At 38.6% G+C, this 20845-nt stretch overlaps 1 protein-coding gene across 4 annotated transcripts in view; it reads right to left on the reverse strand.

Annotated features, from left to right (window-relative positions):
- LOC121952370 (rho GTPase-activating protein 7) overlaps positions 1-20845 on the reverse strand; it is a 139375-nt gene that overhangs the window by 36555 nt on the left and 81975 nt on the right. For 3 of the 4 annotated variants that reach the window (XM_088088933.1, XM_088088935.1, XM_088088936.1), the window contains exons 2-14: positions 20700-20771; positions 20503-20584; positions 19472-19535; positions 17776-18398; positions 16956-17169; positions 15806-16207; positions 13239-13603; positions 10925-11101; positions 6828-6987; positions 6424-6622; positions 4866-5079; positions 1804-1918; positions 1422-1658 (exon numbers count right to left, since the gene is read on the reverse strand). In XM_088088933.1, the coding sequence (XP_087945059.1) occupies positions 1422-1658; positions 1804-1918; positions 4866-5079; positions 6424-6622; positions 6828-6987; positions 10925-11101; positions 13239-13603; positions 15806-16207; positions 16956-17169; positions 17776-18398; positions 19472-19535; positions 20503-20584; positions 20700-20771 (2924 nt within the window). The remainder of the gene's footprint in view (positions 1-1421; positions 1659-1803; positions 1919-4865; positions 5080-6423; positions 6623-6827; positions 6988-10924; positions 11102-13238; positions 13604-15805; positions 16208-16955; positions 17170-17775; positions 18399-19471; positions 19536-20502; positions 20585-20699; positions 20772-20845) is intronic. The other variant, XM_088088934.1, reaches the window with a different exon arrangement.

The following is a 20845-nucleotide window of genomic DNA, read 5'->3' on the forward strand; positions in this document are numbered from 1 at the left end:
GTCATTTTGGATGAAATAATATACTTTGGCTTTTTTGACGTCATATATCGACAACATACTATACTTTGACGTTTTTATGACATTTTAGATGACATACTATCGTATGATGTTCTCATGCCATTTTGGACAACATACTATACTAAGACATTTTCATGCCATTTTGGACGACATTCTTTATGATGCGTTTTTATGACATTTTGGACAACAACGTAGACTATGATGTTTTTATGGCATTTTGGACGAAATACTACACTGTGATATTTTTCATGCCAATTTGGACAGGAAACTATATCATGATTTTTTCATGCCATTTTGGATGATTTGCAGTATTATTATGGTTTTATGTAATTATGAAAGACATAGTACACTGTCACTTTTTTTTGCCATTTTGGATGACATTCTATTCAATTACACTTTTTATACTCATTGGGACAGCATACTATTCTATGACTATTTTATGCTTTTTTGACAACATGCAGTATTACTGCAGTCTCATTTAGTCTGGCAGGACAGTCTTAAAACAGAGTTTTTTTCTATAGAGCTGTGACTTCACAGAGTCACAGCTCTATAGAGCCTTCTATTCCTTTAGCCCTCAGCAGCGATGACTTTGTGCGTTTCTTTAAAGATAAAATTATAAGTATTAAAGATAAAATCCATTACCTCCTGCCCTCAACTGACCGAACCTCAGACACAGGTAATTTGGACATTGCACTGAGACCCTAAATTAATTTAGACTGTTTTTCCCCTATTGACCTTCACAAATCTTTTCATTGATTTCCATATCAAAGCAAATTGTAAAGTGGAAGAAGTCAAACAACTGTTTGTAAGAATAAATGGTACTTTGTACAGTAATGTCATAGTAGAGTCACTCAAAAAATGTCACACTATAGTATGCCATATTTAAAAATGACATATTATGTAAAAAATGTTAAAGTTTAGTATTTTGCAAAAATGTCGAAGTATAGTATGCCATAAAAAGGACACCAAAATGTCATAGTAAAGAAAGTCAAAAGATTTCAAAGTGTAGAATGTCAAAAAAAAGTTACAGTACATTATGTTGCAAAAAATGTCATAGTATAGCATGGCATTAAAAAAAATAATTAAAAAAAAATAAAATATTATATTATAAATATTATTATATAATATTTATATTTATTATTATATATTATATAAGTTGCAGCAGTAAAATGAAAAGCTCATAGTATAGCATGTCATTATAAAGAGGTCTAAAAACTCTCCATGAGCTTGTTAATTATACACCGGAAGGACCTTTGCAACATCACTGACACACAGAAAACATGCTACTAATTGTAATCCCTCTGGAATTAGCAACTTTTCATAACTATTAAGACCCAGCAGACTCCACTGGATAGAAACATCTCCTTGCTAATTTTAACTCCCTCTCTCCCCTCTACACTTACCCTCTTGAAGGCCAGCTCCACATGCTCTGGGGCTGGGTGGCTCTCCCAGCCTCGGCTCTTTTCTCTGGCCTCCTTCAGGAGTTGCTGGGTGCTCAGCTGCAACTTGCTCCTTCTCTCCTCCTGCTCCTCCTCAGCTTCGCTCTGACTGGGGGAAGCTGGTCGTCCTCCCTCCTCAGAGTGAGAGTCCTCGTTAGTGCCTGCAGTACTTAAACTCTGACTGGGCCAAAACTCTGGAAGCTACAAAGAGGATTTTGTTACATGTTAACACTTTTCTGTTAATTCTGTCTCTTTACCTTACACATGATTTCTATAATAATAATAATAAAAAACAGTCTGGTGTGGGTTTTTTTCTGTCTGTGGTGCAGTTTGTCAGTTTTTATACCTGGAAGAGTCTCTGGGCCTCAGTGATCATGTTGGCCAGGCCCTGGGTGGCAGCCAGGTTCTCACTCAGGTCCCGCTGGTCTGGGCGACCTAGGCTGTACTTCCTATGACTCAACCTGCAACAACAACAGGAACAAGGTCAAGTCACTTGACACTTGAAACTAAAACACCACCAGTATGGAACCAACTGTTGACTGGTTCAGTGAAAACATGAGATAGAGAGGATAGAAGCTGCCTAGTTGTATTTTTTTAGTTTGTTTTTTTTTTTTTACAGTTTTGAGTACACTGACAGGAATAGGAAGGGCGGTAAGAAACATGTGACATGTCGCCATCCCAGCAATGATGGCAGCATCACACTGCAGTTAGATTATGTGCCAGTCAGCTGAGGCATTTTTTAAAGGCAGGAGTCAAGAATCAGCAGCAATGCGTCACGATTATGGCTACTGACAGATTCAGGTTATTCTGGAAGGCTTTCACTACAGTAAGTTGTTTTCCTTGCTTTTGTTGGATATGATGTTTTATTCTTTATGTTAAGTTTCTGATGACTAAGAAAAAGTTAGAGAGATAAGTGTTTTGTCAGACCAAAGACAAACTCTTTCGTGCTGTAAAATGTGGAAATTAGACACAGACACTTAAAACAAACCAAGCTGGTTGGACGAGGCCATTAAAAAGTATATATCTCAGTGGGAGTGGTGAGTTCTGTCGGGCAGAAACATGAGCACAAAGAAGCCGAGATGAGATTTTATAGATCTGTGGGAGAACAGCTGCGAGCAGCAGTCAATTTTCCGAGTTATTGTTCCCACCACAAAGTGTGACATGATTTCTGACAGGCCGGGACTTTGGCTTCCAGGAGACAGGAGGCACAAAGTGCTGATTGTTCCGTTATGTCATTTCCATCTACTGTCCAGTCACCCTGAAGGGAGGAAAAGAGCCAAAGTGGAAAAAAGAAAGAGGTGGAGATGGACAGAGGGGAGGAAGACTAGATAGTGAAGGGAGAGTGATTACAACAACGAGAAGAGAAAACAAGGAGGAGGAGGAGATATGAGGGGAACATCAGGGGAGGAAGACAAGCAGAATGAAAGAAAATGTGGGTGAAAAAATCATGTGACGGTGAATGGAGAAAAGAAGGATCATAGAAAAAAAACAATAGCAGATGATGAAGATAGAATTAAACTAAATGAATGACAAAATATGTGACAAGCAAATGGGTGGAGGGTTAAAGAAGAGAGAAGGGGACTCTGCGCTCGCATTCAATGGAGCTGGCCGCGATTGGTCAGACAGGTGTTTTGGTGGGAACTCCTCCACTGCGGATATCGCTACTGTGCAGACTCCGGCTGTCAATGACATCACCATCGCAAGATGATAAAGCTCATATTTTGGATTTTTTTAGCCTCCCTTAAGCATGGCGATGGTAAGTCGGGGTGTGTTGTCCATCTTTATATACAGTCTATGGGGTGAACAAATGCACATGTTATTAACCCTCCACCCTTCCCCTAATGAATGCACTGAGACATACAAAAGAAAAACAGTGAATGCACTTCTGCAGGACAAACTCTGAGCTCAGATAAATGGTCAGCAGACACTGATGGGATCGAGTATCTCCTAAAAATTATGTTCATATCCTAATAATACATCAAATCACATTATCATTTTCAACAATCTCACTCTGTTCATTAATGCTGTCACCCCTCTCTCTCCGTCTCTGTGCCACCCCCCTGTTTTCTCTCCTGTTTCTAACTCTCTGCGCGGCAGGACTCTCAGCTAAAAAAGCAGACAGAAAATATCTTTCTTATCAGGGAGTGAAGCTGGGGCCAGATGAAAATTGATGGAGGTTATGTAATGTGCTCTCTGTGTAAACTGCGCTGACAGCTTTTCATCACAGAAAGAAAGTGTGAGTGTAACAGCTGGATCCATTCCAGAGGCGATGTCATCTGTGTGAGAACTAAGAAGTCTGGAAACATGACGCCTGTTAAAGCAACAAACGGAGGAAGAAACACATGTTTCTATGGCACCTAAACAGCAGCCTGCCGAGGCTATCAGCTAGCTCGCACATTCAGACACACATGCAGAAACCAAAGGTGAAGTCAGGATCGGAAGCTAAATCAGAGGCTGAGATTTTAGAGTGAACCATGATGAAGTCGCAGCCTGAAGCCAAACCTGTGTTAATACAGTTGTAACAAAATAAGACAAAGTTTTCAGCTTTCTTTGCAGAGAATTCACTCAAATCTTGTTTGATCATCTGAATGACCGTTTTCCGGTACTTAACTTGTAATTAACTCGATAAGCAAACAATTATGATAACTGATAGAAATTATGGCTACCATAATTAAAAAACTACAGAAAGTAGACCCAAATGTTAAATAACTAATTTTCCTTCAAAGGATCAAAGAGTTGTTAAATTTTTTTAGCTTGATAACAACAGTACCATCTGTAACATTTTCCTTTTTATTTTTAGATTAGTATCCCATCTTCCAGGGAGCTATTGGTCTGAATTCATCGCCGTACATTATAGAAAACAACCTGTAGACATTTTTAACTTGCATTTGGTCATTTTCTGAAACAGTGTGCACTGTGTGGGTTTTATTTTTTTGGTCAAAACTGTCCTTGATGTTTTCATTGACGACACCCAAAAACAAAATGAAAAGCTCACTGATGAGCTACGTTGTCAGGAAATTAACTCCAGATGAAATATCATATTACCATCTGCAGTTAATGAGCCAACTCTGGGGGAAGTATTTGAATTGTTATGATCTCTGTGTTCTTTTATGTAACAAAATCTAATTAACACGAGACACAAAGTGGACTCCGCACCTAACATCAGAGGACTTATGCAACATTACTGCTGTTAAGACTTATGTAATTGTGAAAATGTGTGTCAGACACCACACACACTTTTACTGAGATGGTGTGAGCTGAAAGAAAATTTCCTTCAATTAACAAAGACCTGACCTCAGTTTTTTACAGAATAAACAAAGACAAGTTAAAGTATTACAGATAACTGATGCAGATGATTCTGCTGTTGACTACACAGGGTTTCAGTCAGTGTCTGTGGTGTCAGCTCACCTGGCTGTGTTGGCATCTCTCTTCAGGGTGTTGAGGTGGAAAAGCGACGGTGCCAGGCAAACTGCAATGTTGGTTGGAGTCATTTGGTTTTCCTCCACGCAGGCCACCACATCCCACAGGAAGAACAACAGCGTTCGCAGCGCCACCCTGTTCTCGTCAGGAAGCAGCAAGATTGCCGCCTGAGCTGCAACCAGCTGCTGATCCTTGGGGAAATCTGCAGACAGAAAGCTAATCTGTTACCATTGGAGTTATGCAGGTTTAACATATTTTGAATTTGGACAGAAAATGAAGCAAACTCGAACTCATTTTGTCTGTGTTCAGACTGAATTTTAGAGGTAGCGCTATGGCATAAAAAGTCAATACATCTGTGCTATTTGAACTTTAGGGAAAATGTGTGCGTATTTTGACTCTAATTCTTAACTGTAAATAAAAAACTGCGGCAAAAGAACCCGGTAACTTTTTTAGGGTGGTGTGTACATTAGTAGCCAGCTTCACTACAGTCAAATTCACACCAATAGAGATCATATACCTCATGTTTCTTTGAATGCACTTTAAAGTGGTAAAAATGTTTACCATGTACAGGAATGTTTTAAATGTTAATTAGTAATACATGTTCACTTAATCGGCATTACATACTAAGCTGTCACCATGCATGTTAGCATTAGAATTGCAATGATTAGTCAATAATCTATAACAAATAAAAATTAAATATATATATATATATATATATATGTGTGTGTGTGTGTGTGTGTGTGTGTGTGTATAAATTTCAATTCAAACTTTATTTCAGTCACACAGAAGGATCCACAGCATTAAAAAAGAAAACCTTGGGACCTGAAGCAGCAGCCTGAATGCATCATTGTAAGTCATCATGACCAAGGTATTTTATTTCCTTACATGACATAAAAGGAGCATCACACAAATTAAACACTAGTAAAACGGACTTCCTGTCCTCTCTGCTTCGAACTATCATGACATTACTCTTTTTGGGATTAAACATAATATCATTATCTGAAACCCAGCAGTATACGGACTAAAAATTACCAGGTCATCCACATACATCAGATGATTGATGATAAGGCAGCCTGTGAAAATATATGTATGTGTGTGTATATATATATATATATATATATGTATACAGTTGTATATGTATATGTAGATAGATAGATATTCGATTAATCCTTTCAGTCATTTTCCACATAAGTGAAAACTGGTGGTTGCATTTTTATTTATTTTATTTTTTTATTTTGTTAACTTTTTATAGACAAAATGTTGAATTGTTGAATTGTGAAAAAAATCAGCAGATTAATTGATAATGAAAATAATTGTCAGTTTCAGCCCTAGTTAGCATATTGATCTGTATGGTGGCAGTAGAGGAAAGTCAGGGGATCATTGAAGTCACTGGGATTCACTACCAGGAACTGGCTAATAAAATGTGCTAAATCTAATAGCCAAATTGCCCAAAAAGGGCAAAAGAAGTTAAGAAAAACCACTAAACCACCATCTTTTGAGTGCTGGTCATGACTGATGATAGATGATTATAGTAGTAGATACTTACATTGGTAAATGTGGAGGAAGGTCTCGCAGAGTTTGCTGGTGAAGATGGGTTCAGGCAGGTCTCTGAAGTACTGCTTCACCATGTCGGCCACATCGAATGCAGACTGACCATCATAAGATACGCCGTTTGGGTCAGACTCCACCAGCTCACGGAGGTACTGTATACGAGACTTCACCCCTGACTTTCGGAAAAGACCCACCTGATAGAGAACACAACAGAAATGAAATAAAAATGTATCATTATAAACATGTTTTTTTATATTCTTTAGCTTTTTGGACTGGATTTCACCACCTCAAAATAACTTAAATAGATCTTTATATGTATTTTCATTGCATCCTATCCAACAAGGCCTTTCAGTCTTTCTAAAATCTCTGCAGACCTCTTGCAGTCTTTGGCAACATTACCTGGTCCAAACACTCTGTCCTCAGGTAGACCAGTGCTCTGATGATGCTCGGAGGAAGTGGCTCTCCTGTCTGCTGGGCGCTGAGGAGCAGAGGAACCCCAAACACCCGCCGGCCTTTCACTTCCATCACCTTGGTCTTCCTCAGCTGTTTAGGAACAGTCCTGCAGGTGACAGAGACGTCATCAGATCCAGCAGTCTTCCCATTTTTAGAAAGCAATCAAACAGCAAGGACTGGTGCCGAGGGAAAAGTGTTGAAAAGTTATCAAAAATTGTTTCCCAAATGTTATGGGAATTTGTAATCTCAACCAGTCAAGTGTAAAAAAAAAGCTTGGCTGCTGTTGGATGTGTTTCCTTTTGAAGGAAGAGCCAAATAAACATTTTTTGATTACATAAGTCCCCAGTGATCGCTGAAATCTGTGTGCCATTCAGAACAGCACTGCAGGAAAAATATGCAGACAGTAAGAAACCATGGACGCTGATCAAACAGATTGGACTTTGTTAAAGTTTTTTCATGTTTCTGAACTGATAGCAGCGACCTTTAACCATTAACATCAGTGACTAATTATTTTTGTTGTCTTTTCTATTGGCCACTAATGTTCCAGAGGGACCCAAAAACCCAACTTTTGGGCTGAACTTCTTGGTTGTCTTTTTTTAAACCTCACAGAAAGCTGCAATTTTTAAAGTTTCTAACTCTGCAAATTGTAGGACTGAGTGCACTTGGGATGGAACTGCAGTCTTATAACAGTAATGAAAAAGTAGATATTCAAAGCACTCAAACAATCATTAATGAAACCTCTTCTCTACTTGGTATAAAAACACATGCCGGCCCCAAAGCTCTCACCAAAGTACAGAGTCACAAAGAGAAAATGGTACCAGACATGCACTCCAAATGCTTTTCAGCTCTCTTTCGATCCCTCTTTTTTTTCTTCCGCATTGAACAGAGGCTCTCGGAAACAAACGGGCTATTTTAAGGAAAGTGCCTCTGAGTATCAGCCGTCCCAGTCAGCAGTTAATTGCTGTATTTTTAATCATCTAGAACTCGCTTTGGCATCAGTGATTAAATCATTGAAATGACACAACTTGAAGTAATTGTTGAAGCCTGAAGAGATTTTTTTTTAAGTTGAAGCATTTGGCATAACAGTGTTGTAGTGACAGAGTGTACAGGTTTTGCTCACTGTGTGTACATGTGTCTAACTTTTACAAATAAGTGCCAGTTTTAGTCCATCTTTTGATTTAATTACTTTGGATCCAACCCCATTTCTACATAGACAAGATATCAGGTGTTCCAGCACAAATCTGTGAACCAAATCTCAGTAGTTCAGTAGTTAGGAGATATATTTATTTACTCCCTGGCGAAGAGTAAGATGAGATATTTGATATGACTCTAACTCAATCAGTCAGACTTTATTTGAATAGTACTTTTCATACAAGCAAAACTTTAACACAAAGTGCTTTATAAACTAAAGCCAGAATAAAATAAATAAATAAATAACTCTAATTAGTACATAAAAGGTAAACAAAAAGATTACAACACAAATAGATTAAAATGTTAAAAATAATAAAATAATATATCATCAAAGCAGTAAAATAGACTAAAATGTATAAATAAATAGTCAATAAATCAATATGTTAAGTTCAATTAAAAAAGAAAGCTAAACTAAAAAGATAGGTCTTGAGTTTGCTTTTAAAAATATTTCATTATTTGACTCTCATGTCTGTCCGTTAATTATGCTGGAGCTACCATGCGTCTGCGTAGATATGTAGTTCACAGACTTGCCTGTGAACTATTTATGTTATTGGAGGATTCTACTAGAGGGCACTTAAGAGAAATATTGTATCCCTACATCTGTTAGCACATGCTGAGCCCTCTACCCAAGGGCCCTGTTGCTCCTAGACCATTTTGTGAAGATGGTGTAGGATGTCTGACAGCCTCGTGTCTTCTTTTATACTGTGGGCTGCACACTTGTTTGGGTAGACAAACCTATGTTTATGCAAATTTCAGTGGGCTTGTGATTGGAGCAGAGTAGTTTGAGTTTGAGTTTATTTCATTTTGAACAAATAAATATAGAGTCCCGTAGAGGGCAGAGCCTGTGTGAGATATAACTCCCAGATTTGCATAATGTAAACAATAAACATCATTCAAGGAGTTACTGTATTGCTAATTCTGAGATTATAGAAAAATAAGCGGCAGTGATGCCAATGTAACTGATATGTAAGGCCCTTAAATTAAGAATATTCGTCACCATACAGCAGTAATGACACATCAAGTAATTGCTGACTTAGTTGATTAGCTTGTCTTGAAAACTATCTGGCATTGTTGTCACTGTTTATGACCCCTGTCACTTCACTATTCTGCTCCAACACTGCCCCTAGTGGTAATTTTTTGCATCTTGCGGATACGTAGCATTAATTTTTGAGGGCGTGTACAACCAGCATTCCAAACAGATGCAGATTCCCATCTTACTTAAGTTTTCTTAGGGACACATAAGTTTCTACTTTGACCTTGTTTGTCTTGTCCTTTCACTGAGTGAATGACATAACATTCTACAGAGTTCAATTCATATTTCACCAAGACTAAAGCCTTTACCAAGTCAGCCTAAAAACTACCAAAACTCTAAACAAAGTAATACGATTTGCCTGAACTTACTATATTCTGTGGGTCAAATAAAATAAGGACGATATGTCTATGATGTATTATTGTCACATAATCCAGTTTTAAGGTGAAGGAACGCCATGTTCACATCTTTTGTGTTAGAACAAGTCATTTGCACTTCAGAGTCTTTGCTCATTTAAAACTCCTGGTTTGTTGAACAAAATGTTAACATAATGTTTTCTTCTTTTTTGACCGTCGAGGTCAGTTCTGACAAGATTTCTCTTCAGTTTGCCTCCCATTCATGTGATTTATTAAAGTTTAATCTCTGTAAAATGGAGCAGTTTGAAATGCTAAAACACAGCACACCTGAACTACAGGAAGCCTCGCTGATGCTTTTCAACCTGCTGCCACAGAGCGCCTGTTTTCATGAATCTCCCCCTGCATACATGTTTGATCCTGAAAAATAAAGACGAATATCTGTGAGGAATAATTTCAGGAGGAATTTTTTTTGTTCAATGCTTAGTTCCCACATTCAGCCTTATCTCATTGAGCATAACAGCCCTGGCAAAAATCTAATTGGTTTTCTACCAAAGCATAAAACAAGCAGGTCATGTGTTTGCTATGAACATTAGAAAATATAAATTCAGCAGAGTAAACAAGCAGAATATTTGAATGTTCCATTATGTTTAAAAATGAATTTGTCTTTATTTTGCATGAGGGCTTATTGCAAAAACATAGTGTAGGAGGCTGATCTCATTAAATCCATGTATGTCAATAAAAAGTGCAGAGAAAACATCCTACGTTTTAAACGAAAACATTTGAGCTCAACAGTTTGCAACTTCTTATTAAAAGACACAGGCCACAATTTGTGTCCCAAAATCTTGCAAAACCTGTGCAAAACAACCTATTTTCAAGCTATTTTTGAATGTCCATCTGCAAAGGACATTGGTTTTTTTTTATGGTCATGACTTCACACACCGTCTGCACGTTGTGATCTATGAGATATTTACTAAGAAAGTGAGAGGGGAATGTAAATACAGAGATTAAGCCATAGGAAAACAAGAGGATAGAGACACACTGTGACCCACTGAGGAAAGAGAATGCCGTCCAAAATAACACAATTCATGTGCAGCTAACCAGTGAGCAGAAAGGATAACAGAGCCAAACTTCCTATAGGTTTTTTTTGAAAGAAGTTTATTCCTCTTGAAGCATGTTGCTGTTGTTTTTTATAAGCCACGGCAAGGTTGCACCCCAGCCATGAATAATGAATGAATTTTCTAAATCGACTGCCTGAAATATTTACCCTCTGCCCGCCCACCTGCCCTTATTTCCAGAGTCCTTGAAGAAGTTTCTCCACACAGGTGTGCAGGAGCAGAGACTCCAAGACTACAGAGTTTTGTTTCTAGCCTTCCCACACCTCTGCTGGCTCTGCCCTCAACCTCTGCTCAACCCACACATTTATTTTCAAGCATGAAATCACCCCACGGTCCATTCACACTTCTTACCAGTTCCAGCCCTGCTTGCTGGATGGAGAGTATTTGTCCATCAGAGCAGTGAGTTTGAGCAGGGAGAGTTTTTGCAGCAGGAGGAACTGGGACACAGACTGGTTCTCCACTCCTGGACTGGTGGGCAGTGAGGGCAGGCTCTGCTCGCTGGACCAGTGCAGCTGCTGGCTCACTCTGCTGGAGATACAGCAGGGAGAACAGATAAGTGTACACACATACATGCATACACACACACACACACACACACACACACACACACACACGTAAATGCAAGTTTTAACATATCACAATAAAGAGAAATTGGAACCAATTAACTGGCACCCAGATTTTTTAAAGAAAATTTGTATTTTGACTTCCTATTACAGAAAATATGAAGTTATCAAATTAAAATGACAATTGTTGTCTTATCAGTTCTGAAAGCAGAGCCCTCGTATTTGGTGAAACAGACCAGAAAAACCCTGACAAAAACCTGTATGTTGAATGTTATGATCAATTTAGATACCCTAATAAAACAGGCCCATATGCACTAAAGAGTTTAGAGCCCTGTGTGTAGCTCTGCTAGTACAGCAGAAAATAAAATGGTTGAACGGGTAAACAAGTATTTGAGAAAGATGTTTACCACTAATCGTGCAGTAAATGTTAAGTTTGTCCTGAGGGTGGAACACCCATTTTCAGGGGTTAATCATCTTTGTGGTGGCCATTCTAGATCATTTGTGCCATGCTGTCAGATTTCACTCACATTTCATCAGTGTTACCCATAGGTGCTTTTAGTGTGTTGTTTTTTTTTGTAAGGTGACCTTGAGAGTCCAGAAAGGTGCCCATAATTGAAATGTATTATAATTATTTTTATTATTATTAGTACTGTTAACCTGGACTTTGTCCAGCTCAACTGTGATTAACCTTTTCTGTGCTCATAGCGAGTTAATGTCTAAAGCATAGATAGATATAGATGCATGCTTATGTTCATATTTAGCTCTAAGCACAGCTAAATTTAGCCTGCTGCCTTAACGCTAGCCTGTTAACATGCTTTCAGATAACATATTAATCTCCATATAAACAAATACTGAATGCTGACATTCTGAGTTTTAGCATACAGGATGTGTTAACCTGCTTCCCTGGCAAAATGATCATGTCTTCATCAATACTCACCCTGTGTTAAGTTGAATTTGTGAAGAAAACTTAGATTTTTTGTATGCCTCCTCCAACAACGAAGAATCCAAAAAAGGAGAAAATTCTTGATGAAATGAAGTCATGGGGGACGACTTTTAACAACTGCAAAACTATATCAAAACATCAAAAGCTCTTACACAACATATGCAGTATAATTCAAGTCTCATGATCATGTTGTATGCTCGGTACTCCCCAAACAAAAGGTTTTTGTGCTGAGACCTAAAACAGTTTCACATAGAGAGTCTCACACAAGGACGGCCAGGTTTGAGCAGAAATGCATGCCTGAGCATACAACATGATAATGAGACTTAGATTACACTGCAAAAGTTGTGCAAGAGTTTGTTAAGTGATGTTTTAAAAAAGATTTCTGTTGTTAATTGAACACATTCCCCTATGACTTCAGTTCATCAAGAATTTTCTCCATTTTTGGATTCTTGCGTTCACCATGGAAGAATCACAGCTAACATGCTAATGTTTCTGTACATAGCATATAAATGTTACATTTAGCTATGTTAGTATTCATCTTTGTGTACACTATGGCTGATGGAACACATAATTTGGCACCTATAACTAAGCCAGTAAAACATACAGAGAGCGGAAAGAGAGAAAAAAGCAGCATCCATCAGCATACTCAGATGATGTGGCTGACTTTACATTACAGGAGAAGCCTCATAGCTTTTTATTGCTCTATATCTGAGAACAAATATGCAACAAAAAGGAGATATAAAAGCAGCAATATAAAGAGGCGATCAAAACCATTCACCATGAGGTTACTGCTTTTATTTTAAGTGCCTCACAGCAACTCCACTCTTACTTTGTTTGATGTCTGAGGGAATAAATCCCCATAACTGTCATTATCCGTGCCCTGCTGGACACAAAGGCTTACATTAATAAATGTCCAGGGCAACTTAAAGTGTCCAATTATCTGCTTGTATTTCTTAGACCTGAATTTTGATGCTGATCAATATTTGGCAAACTATTTAAATGTCACTTTTACTGTTTCTGAGACTTCTTAATGAGCCTGATCTGTTTTTACCAACACTTTGGAAACACTTTGAATTATATTGCTTGTGGAATATGACATACTCTATAAATAAATCTTGTTTTAATAGCATTGCTTGCATTAAACTCAAAACTTTCTCACCTGCTCCTGGGTTGTGATAAGGTCTTCTGCCCCTCTCCGTTCACAGGTACCTCCTCAAGGCTCTTTACCTCCTCCTCCTCATCCTCCTCCTCCTCCTCTGGATGCTGCACCTCCAGGTCAATCTGGCTGGGGGAGGAGGGGCAGGGGGAGGCGGCTGAGGAGCCATGGGTAGGTGAGTCCTGGGAGGAAGTAGAGGAAGACGAGGAAGTGGAGGAGGAAGAAGACGAGGAGGTGGAAGCTGCCTGACAGTCATCCTCAGATAGATTTTCAGACCAAGTGGAGACCAAATGCTGGAGGTCGCTGATCCTCTCCAGAACACTGTCCAGAGCCGAGAAAACGTCTTCACCTGCCAAAAATGGATTCACCTGAGAGAAGAAAGAAAAACAAATACTGTGCGATAATAAATTAGGACTACAAATACTACAACAAGTGTCAACTTTTTTTCAAAATATTTCTTTGATCTTTTGGGCTTTTCCAAGTAAGAAAAAACAACACAGCATAATTAATGTAAATACCATGCCAACAATACGTTTTTATTTTTTTTTACTTTCTCTTCATTTGACTGATTCAGCAGATCTTTAGGATTTTGCAAATGATGGGTTATATTACTACACAGCAGTTTTGGAGAAAAGGTATTACTTAAGTTCTCAAAGGATCAGAATTAAAAAAATAAGTTCCTAAAAAGCCATTACCTAATGACTACTATGAATAATTTCATGTCAACTTTTACTTCTATAGCTGCCATCTTTTTGTCAAAGAGGGTTCCAACTTTATATCAAACGGCTCCCCTTCTACTTTAGAAAGAAACACGTCTGCAAGCAAGATGATTTATTTAAACCAATTAATCTAAAATGAAATTTGATACGAGCACTCACAAAATGATTCCTGGCTTTATGGGAAAACTCCACATGGAAATTAACTTCACAGGATCAATATCCTTGATAGAATGACCTGTTTTTATAGACTTTCAATTGCTTTTTTTTTAGGGGGAAATTTTATCCATTTTTTTAGTAGAGAAGCAGAGGAGCCAGTGAAAGACAGAGCTGAGGCTCCTCCTCTTGTATGAATCTGTATATGGTTTCCTTTTAAAAACCTTCACTAAATGCAACAGATGGCGGAATTTTACAGCCTTGTTCCACAAACTAATCATAATAACATCAATCCCTAATAGTTACTCATAGGTTGCCTCACCAGGTAATCTTTTTCTGTCCATCACTCTTTGATCTGTTCTGTCACTTTGAAACAAACCGCTCCATCCACAAAGTCACAGCCAGAACAGAAAATATAACGACTGTATATTTGGGTCCTTGAGCCCACTAATCCAGTGTAGTAACAGTCCAAGGTTCAGCACCACGGACAGACGCCCTGCAACAGAGCTCACCTGTTCAGCACCAGGACAGCTCCACACTCTGCTCTGCCTCAGTTTTTACAGTTTAAGGAAAAATCTTTTTTCCCCCAGCAATTTGATATATTTATTTAATCCTTGTATGGAATATATCACACACACACATATAAGTATATATATTGGGATCACTCTTGTCATTGTTCCCACCTACATTTTCTTTTTTTTTTTTTTGCTTCACAACAGGCCAGATGGAACAACAATTTGATTAGTGAAATCACAAAACATTTCCTTTGCAGCTTTGATCAGCTAACTAAACTTGTAGAAAATGTGACTTTACCAATATTGTTTACACCTGTTAAGATTACAATGTATTTGTTTGAATTAGTTTTAACAACCGTACAAACTGTTTTAGAGAATACAAATTGTCAAGGCCTCTGGAGGCTTCAACAGAAATAGAACCTATGACATGTCTTCTACTACATTTAAAAGAATGAAATTTTACACTTATTCCCGATCAGAAAACTCAAAATGAATAAATAAAGAAAATAATTCTTTGTCTTTTGCGTGACATTGTATTATTGGCACAATAACTTGTTCAAATGGAGGTAATGGCACACACGTTCATACAGTTTGTCTGCGAAGACATCTATGGTTTCGTACCATAGACTGTATAAATTATGGACATACCCACTGTGACATCACCCACTGGTTTGTGGACTCCCATGATAAAGCCTCAAGTTTAGCATTTGGGTCATTGCTATCTTAGATTTGTGGAGCCAAAAGTTACCAAATGAAACCTTGCAGACAGTCTGTCACTCAAAGCAGTCACGCCCTTAATCGTGCATAACGTAATAAATCGTGCATAACGTAATAAATCCTGCATAGGCCAATATAAACGATAGGCCAATATAAAGTCCTGTAGGTTGTTGCTATGAATGTACTTGTATGAATGCGGGGACGTAGTTGCATGAAAAATTAAAAAAGAAAACATCTGATCCTGCATACTTTCAAACATGCGTAAAGTGGACAGGGTAGCTGGATTGTTTCAAAAAGTAAGAGAGGGGGTATAAACACTGTTAGATGATCTGAAAAAAACTTTGTCCGTAGAAAACTGAGGCCTGAACATAAATGTATGCCAGGCAACCATATTCTTCTCTGAACAAAATATCTAATGTTAAAAAGTAAATAGTATTAACACTGTAGTAACAGTCTTTTGACACACCTCTGACTCCTCAGCCATCCGTTCTGCATCGCTGCCACTTCCGCCACTGCCACCTTCACTTTCAGACAGCTGCTGTTCGTCCGGCACGTTGTCATAGACACTCAGCCGATGATCCAGCACAGCATGCGGGCTGCGGACTCCGTCATTACAGGATGAAGAAGATGAGGGATCCTGGTCACAGGTGGCCAGGGATGATGTGCCACGGCGGCAACTGTGACGCCCCCGGTAACCATGAAAGCTCCCGGTTCTCCAGTTGACTGAGGTGTTGTCAATGATGGGGGACAGGATAGCGTTTTTGTGTGCGAGCGAGGTAGGAAAGGTCCCCGGTTTGTGTCCGTGGGGGATCTGGAAGACCAGACTGTCATGGCTGCTGTTGTTGTTGTTGATCTGGTTCCTGTAGTCCTGAGAGTGTGAATAGATGGATGAGTTAAGGTTTTAATGAAAGGAAGATGAAATGCCTGTAAAACTAATGATATTCCAATCAGCCTCTGCTGGACTCTGTTTAATGCTAATAAGCATTACCGAATGTATTACTTTAACATCTTAAAATAGAAATGACAAACTTGGGAAACATGAAGCCTGATAAACATCAGTATGTTAACATTATCATGTGAGCATGTTTCCATGCTAACATTAGCATTTAGCTAAATGTACCCCTGTGCCAGAGTATGTACAGCCTCAAATAGCTGTTTTCATGTTAGTTTTAACTTAGACACTAAAGATTGATTATTATCATCACTTTCTAGGCAAATATTGCAAGCAATAGTCAAACAAATAATAATAAGCCTTCATATCCTTAAAAAATACCCGTTTTTATGCATAGCATTTCACTGGAAGCATATTTCCTCCAGGATGATGGGGGAAAAAAGAAAAAAGAGCATATAAGTCATTCTAACGAGAAAACTTTGAAAATCATGACTTATCTAAAAAAAAAGAAAAAGAAATTTTCTCAATAAAGTTAGTGTCTCAAAACAAATTATTTTGAGATTGTAATAAAGTCTAAGTAAAGTAAGTAAAAAATGATTTTATGAAAAAAAATTATTGTAATGACTTACGGGATATTTTTCCATTAATAACACTGCTGGAAATGGGTTTCCATTTTAAGAATAACAATAATTAAAGTTAAAAAAAAGAGTGACCTCAGACTGACCTCTGCTCCTGTGTAGTTCTGGTTGTTCCGGGTCATTCCACCACTGACCCCAACACCGCTGTTTGAGCGTTTGCAGTTGCTCCTGACCCGGGTGATCGGGCTGGGCGTGCTGACAGTGCTGCTGCTCTCTGAGTGGCTGTTACTACTGCTGCTGCTGATGGTGTGAGGAGATGAGGGCGAGGAAGATGAACGGCTGTTGGGTCGACCCTGCAGGCTGGAGATACCCAGGAAAGTAAGAGTCTACAGTTAGAATTGCAGCACTGGGAATGCATTTAGCTGTGATTCTGGCACAACATCATATTTCATCCCCAAGTAAAGATCTTTTTATATGATACCAAACGTGCTAAGCCAAAAAAAAGTAAGTAGCCGGATTTGCCTTATCTCCCTGTTTCTTTTATCAGCAGTTAGCTTGAAAACAGTAATAACTGGGGTTAACCCTTTGAAACCTGTATCGTTAGTATTCTTGTGCTGCGTTCATGCCTTTCTCAAACTTTTTGACCCTTTGAACAAACTTGTTTGATTTCTCTCAAAAATGTGGGCGAAAAAGGAACACACCAACTTGACAAGAAATGTCCCAAAAATTGCAAAAACTTTGTAAAAGCTGACAGGAAAATTACCTCGAAATTAGGGTTAAAAAAAGAGGGGAGGATTACTAGAAAATTATCAAAAAACTATATCTACAATTATAATAATTTTATATCAAAAATGATTTGATGATTTTGATTTGAAAAATTTTTTTTGAATTGAACCAAATTTGGACAGGTTTCAAAGAGTTAAACAACCCTCTGGGTTTTAGAAAGATGCAATCCACAATCCTGACCTTGATGGACCATGCAGCCTCTCCATCCGCTCCATCTTGTTCTCCTCTTGAACCTGAAGTGGCCCGCTGATAATGTGCCGAGCCCGACTTCCACGTTCACTACTACTGTGAGCAGAAGGGAGGAAGCCTGTTGCTCCCCTCAGTCTTAGTTTCTCCATCTTCCTGAGCAGACTGGTGCCCTTCTTCCTGGGCGGTTTGTCTGGGAAACAGCCCTCAACCTCCAGACTCATTGTGGATGATCCTCCACCACTTTCACCAGGGGAAGGGGGTCCACTGAGCGAGGGATCCAGGGCAGGTGTCTTGTTTGTGGAGGAGCAGCGGGAAGAGCTCCTGCTGGTCTCCTGTTCGTCTGTGGTAGTACTGATGGAGGCGGTTGTGTCGGTGGCAGCGCCTCTGTGACTTTTGTGGTGACCCTCACTTTCAGTGCTGCTGGAGCTGTGGATGGAGCAGACATCGTGGCGGTCGCCGACATCACACAGAGACACTTCATGGGGTACAGTGGGGCTGTCAGACAAGCCATGGATGTCCATTGTGGAGTCGCAGCGTCGCCATCGTCGGGTTCGCCTGTCATAGGTCCAGTTGGGGCTGATGGCACAGAAGTCTTCTTCGTCAATGTCGTCTCCCTGGTAGAAGAAAGATGGTTCAGACACACAGACAAGAACACACAAAAATCTGAATACACACTGACACTAATGTATGCAGAGGAGAGACATGTAGACATGCACGACAATCTACAAACAGAAAACAAGCACCCAGACAAACACAGAGGCCTGAAATTTACACAGCGGTGTTTTCAATAATTCATACCAGCATTTAAACATTCATACCAACATCACACACAGAAAAAATAGATGCACATTATCTTCAGTATATGCAGTAACATCCAGAATTAAGAGCGTAGCTGGATTGCTTTAAGTGTTAACTGTGAACTAAGACAAGTTTTACACATCAAGATATGTTTACTTACACAGTAGGTGCAGGGAACTGCTTTTGAGTTGAATTATGGGAAACTGATGATTTTTGGCCCTTGCTTTGGCCATCTGCTGCTTTGATTTACAAAAGAACAATGCTAAATCACAGTTGTACTGTTTGAATTTAGTTAAATTCTACTTGCCTTGGCTTGATTATTGGCATTTTTCCTTTGTTTGGGTAATTATTTAAACTCACAAACGTAGAGCTTCTTCTAGGCACACACAGCTTTTTGTTTGACATGAAGTCCTAACACAACAAATTCTAGCTGTTTTTGTTTGTCCGGTTGGCATTTTAAAAAAAAAGGCAAAATAATTTTTAAAAAAAAAGAAAAAAATTGCTGATTACAAAATGTTTTGTGTCTTGTGGGTTATTTCTTTGCAAAGCAGAAAAACCTCCATAACATGCAGCCTGAGCAATCAATCACATATCACATAACATTAATACAAAGTTGTAAGACTGAAGGCATTATAGATCCAGGTGTCTTAAACAAAAATCAGCATTCATTCTGCAATACATCAGCTTCTGTTTTCCTCCTGGACTTCATTTTCTCCTAGAAAGAGAAACTGCTGCTGAGGAGGAGGAGGGCTGATCACTTGATATCAGTCAAAATCAAGTGATGCTTAACGAGGAGATTTCATGGTGTGACGCTCCCCACGGCTCCGGCTGCTCGGATATGAGAGTCCTGCTGTGTTTGAGTTTCTCGGTGTTTGCTTTCAACACTCACCCTGCGTTTTGATCTCCGCGGCTCCAGCCTCATTTCCACGCATTTGTTTAAAGTGCTTAATCTCCTGAAAGAGGTAGTTGAGATGAAAGACGATGGTGGGTTAGACTGACATTGTCACATAATAACAGTGGCCTACTATAAAAAATAAAAAAAATAACAAAATCTTTACATATGCTTTTGAATCTCTCATACAACTGACAAAAAGAATTGATTATTTAAAATTCAATAGATACTACTACTATCTAAAACAAACAAACAAACAAACAAACTCCCCCTCAAGTTTTATGTTTTCATAAAGGAAAACAAAAGAAAAAAAAGAAAAAGCCTTTCAAAACAGCAAACTTGTGAGCCAGTTTAATCCCTGGACCAGCAGGATAAATCTGAAGAAACAGTAAGTCTTGCCCGTCCCTCATTTCCACCACGTTGGTGCCCTTGAGCATGCTTTTAGACATAAAATAACCATAGAGTTTAATGAACCCACAACAACCGAGTATTTAAAGATTGTTTCTATTACAGTGTAATTGTATTAACCCTTTAACACTTCAATATCAATATCAGTTTTTGTATGCTGCGTTAGATGCCTTTCCCTTGTGATTATACCCATGAAACCGGAGAAAATTGGTTTATTTACTTTAAAGAAATGGGTAAAAGAAAACTTGACAAGAAATGCCAAAATGCCAAAACTGTAAAAAAAAGAAAAAGAAAAACTGTCCACAAAACAATTTTTATAACTCTCTCAATGATATATTTAAAATTATGTTACAGAAAGAAAAATATCTTTTTAAAAATAATTTGTTGGCATTCTCTTGGGGTTATTTTTGTATTTTTTTGTTACATATTTTCAGGTAATTTCTTTGCAACTTTTTTTTTTAATCAATATCTCACTAATTTTAACACTTCTTGTTAAGTTGCTCACAAATCTGCTCAGGTTCCAAAGGGTTAAACAACATTAATTTGTAAACGCTGTTCAAGACAATATAAATGAACCCTCTGCATTTTGAAATAGAAGTGCACCTGTGCACTCATTTTACCTGCAGAGTGAGTCGAGTGCATCCTTATCCAGGAAGTTGTGATCACGCTTCGCCCACTCAGTGTCAATGGGGAACCTGCAGTCTGACACACACACACACACACACACACACACAGAAGACAAATGAAACAATAAGACATCGTTTGTATCGTCTTGGAGGCGACTCTGCCTGGATTACATTAACAGCCTCATATTTACCTTTGAATAATTGCACATACTGAGGGAAGCCGGCTGCTTGCAGCCAATCACAAGCCTCCTTGGCTTCAATCTCTGCAAACAGCAAAAGGGAAAACAGAATTTGATTCAATTATAATCATTTCATGCTCCACCCGCTTTAAGAGGGC

Source organism: Plectropomus leopardus, chromosome 15, assembly GCF_026936395.1.
Source record: "Plectropomus leopardus strain MGB_pleo_1.0 chromosome 15, ASM2693639v1, whole genome shotgun sequence".
NCBI classification, from domain to species: Eukaryota; Metazoa; Chordata; class Actinopteri; order Perciformes; family Serranidae; genus Plectropomus; species Plectropomus leopardus.